At 50.0% G+C, this 5,159-nt stretch overlaps 1 protein-coding gene across 1 annotated transcript; it reads right to left on the reverse strand.

The window, feature by feature from the left end:
• Positions 1 to 4,023: 4,023 nt before the first annotated feature.
• On the reverse strand, positions 4,024 to 4,947 carry LOC309447221 (olfactory receptor 14J1-like; the record flags this gene model as incomplete). The annotated part of the gene is made up of 1 exon (XM_082067624.1): positions 4,024 to 4,947. One exon carries the CDS (start codon positions 4,945 to 4,947, stop codon positions 4,024 to 4,026), a length of 924 nt encoding a protein of 307 aa, XP_081923750.1.
• Positions 4,948 to 5,159: the final 212 nt, after the last annotated feature.

Consider the following 5,159-nt stretch of genomic DNA (forward strand, 5'->3'; position numbering starts at 1 on the left):
GAAGCCATGAGCTCCAGGCAATGGGAAGGGGGATCCTGTCCCTCACACACGGCTGAGGGCTCTTCCTGGGACAGTGGGATGTGGGTGTGCAAGGCCCAGGGAAGGACAACACTGGGACAACAACTTACAGCTTCTCCATGGGGCTGCAAGGAGGCACTGACGCCCCAGTGCCATGTGGACAAAATGTCTTGTCCTGGGCCTCAGTGGCACAGACAACTGCCATGGCCAAGGGGACACAGACCTGGGTTCTGTTGGTCCCTTCGCCATCTCCACCACAGGCTGTTCTACACGGTGCTACCCCTGCCCCTCTTTCCCTGCAGGCTGCAGACACCCATCTCGCTTCCCCATCTGCTCTCACCCCAGCATTTTTGCACCTTCACTGCTGTGTCTGCACCCTCACTGGCTGCTCTTTGGAACACAAACCATGGGCTGATCCAGCTCCCTCTGGGTGAGCTCTTGCACCACAGCACTGCCCTTCCCGTGACATTTTTACTCCTAATATCCTGTCTCCACATTCCACGTTGCAGTTTGTGACGCTTTTTTTCTCCTTGTTTTTCATGCCAACAAGGAAAACTCGACCATGTCAGAAACTGCCCTTCAAGCTAGGAACACAACCCATTAGTCTCTTTGTGGTCTTCCACCTCAACAAAGACAAATAACCTCACCATGATCTCCTAATTCCCATGAGTGCTGCTGGCCTTTCAGCATCCCTGACAGACATGACCATGTTCCTGCTGCTGTCCCATCATGTTCTCAGGTGGGATGGACATGACAACCCATCTCCAAGGCCTCTTCCTGGGTAGCACCTGTGGGCACTTAGGCAGAGGTTCTTTCCCAGCCATGTCCCTGCTGCTGGGCTATCACCTCCAGAGACAGAACTGACCTCACAGTCCCCTTCACAGCCACATGATTCTGACTGGATTATGAGTGTCTGAGACACAACTGACCTCCTGATACCACACTCGTCCATCCCCCTCCTCAGCACCCCGGACCTGACCAAGACTGAAGTGTGTTCTACATCATCCTACACCTGCCCCTCTTTCCCCCAGGCTGTAGACACCCATCTGGCTTCCTCACCTTGTTCAAATTTGTCAAATATATTTCCTATTAACACTGTGAGTGAAAAGCACTCCTCACTGGAACTGCTGTACTTCCGTTAACACCTTCTATATCTCCTCTTCACAGTATCACAGTATCACAGTATGTCTGGGATTGGAAGGGACCTCAAAAGATCATCTAGTCCAATCCCCCTGCTGGAGCAGGAATGCCTAGGTGAGGTCGCACAGGAACATGTCCAGGCGGGTTTTGAATGTCTCCAGAGTAGGAGACTCCACAACCTCCCTGGGCAGCCTGTTCCAGTGTTCTGTCACCCTTACTGAGAAGAAGCTTTTTCTCAAATTTAAGTGGAACCTCTTGTGTTCCAGCTTGATCCCATTACCCCATCTCGCTTCCTCACCTGTTCAAATTTGTCAAATATATTTCCTATTAACACTGTGAGTGAAAAGCACTCTTAACTGGAAATGCTGTATTCATGTTAACGCCTTCTGTATCTCCTCTTCTGCCTTTCTTTTATTTTTTTTTCCTATTCTTCTACCTATTGTCTCTCCAGAAACCTCCCCAAGGCAAAAATTATTCCAAATGACAGAATAACTCAGGTTTGCAGAGAGCCCCTGTCTCACTCATCTTGTCTCACTCTCCTGCTCAGGGCAGGGTGAACCAGGTGAGGTTGCTCAAGGCCTCCACACATGTTTGCATCATCCTAAAGGCACTTAAAGTGCTCTCTCTTAAATCTTAGAAAGGGAGAATAAAGATGTTCAACAGTGTTGGCCCAAGTGCTGGTCACTGAGAGATGACACCAGTAACCTCTCCAAGGTAAAGATTCATTGAATCATAGAATAACTCAGGTTTGAAGAGAGCCCTGAACATCATCTTTTCTCAATCTCCTGCTCAAGGCAGGGTCCACCAGCTGATGTTATTCTTGGCCTCTGCCCAGCTTTGCATCATCCACAAAGGAGCTGAAAATGTCCTCCATGACAGGATGAAGGGGCAGAATAAAGACATTCAACAGTGTTGGCCCAAGTACTCATCACTGAGGGATGCTGCTGGAAACCGGCTAAACAGAGGACTTTGTACCACTGATGATATTGGGCTTGGTCATCCAGCCAACTTCCCACCCATCACAACATCCACATCTTTATCCCAGATCTCTTCAATCTGCTCTAAGGCACCACAGGAGACCATGTCTGGGGCCATGCAAAACTCCTTGTACACAACACGCCTTTCTTTCCCCTGCCCATTTGGGTTCAGCAATCCCTTCCTTGTCCTTCAACTGCCTGGACATGGCTGTAGGAGAAAGTGGCCCTCTCCCATCTCTCTCCCAGGAACAGAGATAGTTTGACCAGCCCATAATTCTCCCAGTTCTTCTTCCTGCTATTCTTGAAGATGGGCTTTGTCCTCTGCCGTTTTGAAGGACCACTGCGCCTCTCTGATTACTGTGGCACTGTTGAGACCACAATCCAGAATTTCCCACAGGGAAAGAGGGGCAGATACAGGACTGTGTAGAACAGCACGTGATGGAGATGGCAAAGGTGATGGAGCAAACAGGGACACTTGCGGTGAGCCTGTCCGAGTAAGCTGAGATGAATCTCACTGGGCCACTGGGGTTTGTCCGTGGAGTCACACACAGAAATATCAGGGTTTTGTCAGGTGTCCAAATCTGAGCTGGCCTCATGGACTCTGAAACACATTGAGATATTCAGGGTCAGATACTTTCCCTTATACACACAGAGGCAGAAGTCACAGTGTCTCTCTGGCCTTCTGTTCCTACTCCCAGAGATTGGGAGGCTCCTCAGCCGCATGGTGTGTTCCCATGTTCTGCATTCATCTTTGATGTCTCTCATCATTAGGAATGGACGTTGGCTCAAGGAAGCACATCCCAGTGCTGCATTCTGGTGGTTTCCTATGGGATATTAGTCCCAACATGATGTGAACTCAATAAACTGTCTGTCTCACAGGCCTTCATGGAACAACAAGGAATAGCTGATGGTGTTTGTGCTGACTTGGGTTCGTGTCACCTCACGTACACAATGTGCATGCTCACATCTCATCTGTACAATGCAAACATGAACCTCTCACCTACTCATTCAGTGTAATTCCATGAAGAGACAAAGAACTCTGAGCTGGGGTGAGAGGCCAGTGCTGGAAATGGTGGTTGTGAGGGGCCAGTCCATGGTGATTGACCTGAGGCTCCTTCCATGGGGTGTCCAGTGCACAGGGGCACAGCCCAGCCCCTGTTCTGCTGGTCCTGCAGGTCTCTGGCAGGACGCCTGGCTGTTAGAGGACACTGCTGTGTGTCAGCCACACACTGTTCAGCTGTACTTTGATGTTTCAATCTCCAGGTTGCTGTCTTGTGAGAGTTCTTGAAAGAAAATTGAAGAAGACCTAAGCCTTTTGGCACTGCCCATAGGAGATCACCTTTCTATCTGGAAAGGCTGTTGTGAGGCCAGCTCTGTGACACAAGTGCCCATTGCCTGTCCCTGCCTGCGCCCACAGGACTGACACACAGCAGGACGGTGACCAAGCTGCCAGAGCACTCAGGCCATGCACCAACACCAGGGATGAGAAGGAGAGTGTGGGAGTGGAACCAGAACAGCTCTGGAAGAACAAGTGCTGCTGCTCCCTGGCACGGATGCCAGGATGGACTCTTTTCCCCTCCTCCCATGCACACAGGACCTGTCCCTGCAGCTCCAAACAGGCCTTGGAGGAAGAATATCAGTGAAAAAAAATCACTGCAGAGCCCTTTATTTTGTTTAAATACACAGAGAACATGGGTCCATATTTATACAGCCAGTGGGTTTGAAAAAAAAGCTGACAATTAATTACAAAGGGGATGACAGAAATATCATGATTTATTAAAAAATAAACACCACCACCCACCACACACACACAGAAGTCTGGGCCTCTGATGAGTTACATTAAAACTGTTATCAGTTAAAGAGAAGATGATGAACACTTTATTATTTTTTAAATGCATCCCACCATTAGTTTTCTCAGGGCATCCTTGAGCTCCCTGTTCCTCATGCTGTAGATGAGGGGGTTCAATGTTGGAGGTATCAGCGAGTACAGAACAGACACCAGCAGGTCCAAGAATGGGGAAGAGATGGAGGGGGGCTTCAGGTGAGCAAAAAAGGAGGTGCTGGCAAACAGAGAGATGACAGCCAGGTGAGGGAGGCAGGTGGAAAAGGCTTTGTGCCGTCCCTGCTCAGAGGGGATCCTCAGCACGGCCCTCAAGATCTGCACATAGGACACCATGATGAAAATGCAGCACATAAAAGCCAAACAGGCACTAACCACAATAAGCCCAAGTTCCCTGAGGTAGGAGTGTGAGCAGGAGAGCTTGAGGATCTGGGGGATTTCACAGAAGAACTGGTCCAGGGCATTGCCCTTGCACAGGGGCAGTGAAAATGTATTGGCCGTGTGCAGCAGAGCATTGAGAAACCCAGTGGCCCAGGCAGCTGCTGCCATGTGGACACAAGCTCTGCTGCCCAGGAGGGTCCCGTAGTGCAGGGGTTTGCAGATGGCAACGTAGCGGTCATAGGACATGATGGTGAGGAGACAATACTCTGCAGTTAGCAAGAAGGTAAAGAGAAAGAGCTGTGCAACACATCCTGTGTAGGAGATGTTTCTGGTGTCCCAGAAGGAATTTGCCATGGATTTGGGGACAGTGGTGGAGATGCAGCCCAGGTCGAGGAGGGCGAGGTTGAGCAGGAAGAAGTACATGGGGGTGTGCAGGTGCTGGTCCCAGGCTATGGTGGTGATGATGAGGCCGTTGCCCAGGAGGGCAGCCAGGTAGATGCCCAGGAAGAGCCAGAAGTGCAAGAGCTGCAGCTCCCGTGTGTCTGTGAAAGGCAGGAGGAGGAACTGGGTGATGGAGCTGCTGTTGGACATTTGCTGCCTGTGGGCACGAGGACCCGTGAAAGGAGAAAAAGACAGTGACATATTGTGAGAGACTTCTCTGAGAAAAATAAACATGCTGTTTCTCATGGAAAACCTCCTCCCTGATGGAGGGATGTTTCAGCTCATTCTCTCTTTCTATCAAGTGAGAAAAACAGTTCATCACAGTTTAAAATACAGCTTGGGCATCTAGTTTCCATGAACAC

This window comes from Streptopelia decaocto (assembly GCF_964273445.1).
Source record: "Streptopelia decaocto genome assembly, chromosome: 17".
NCBI lineage: Eukaryota > Metazoa > Chordata > Aves > Columbiformes > Columbidae > Streptopelia > Streptopelia decaocto.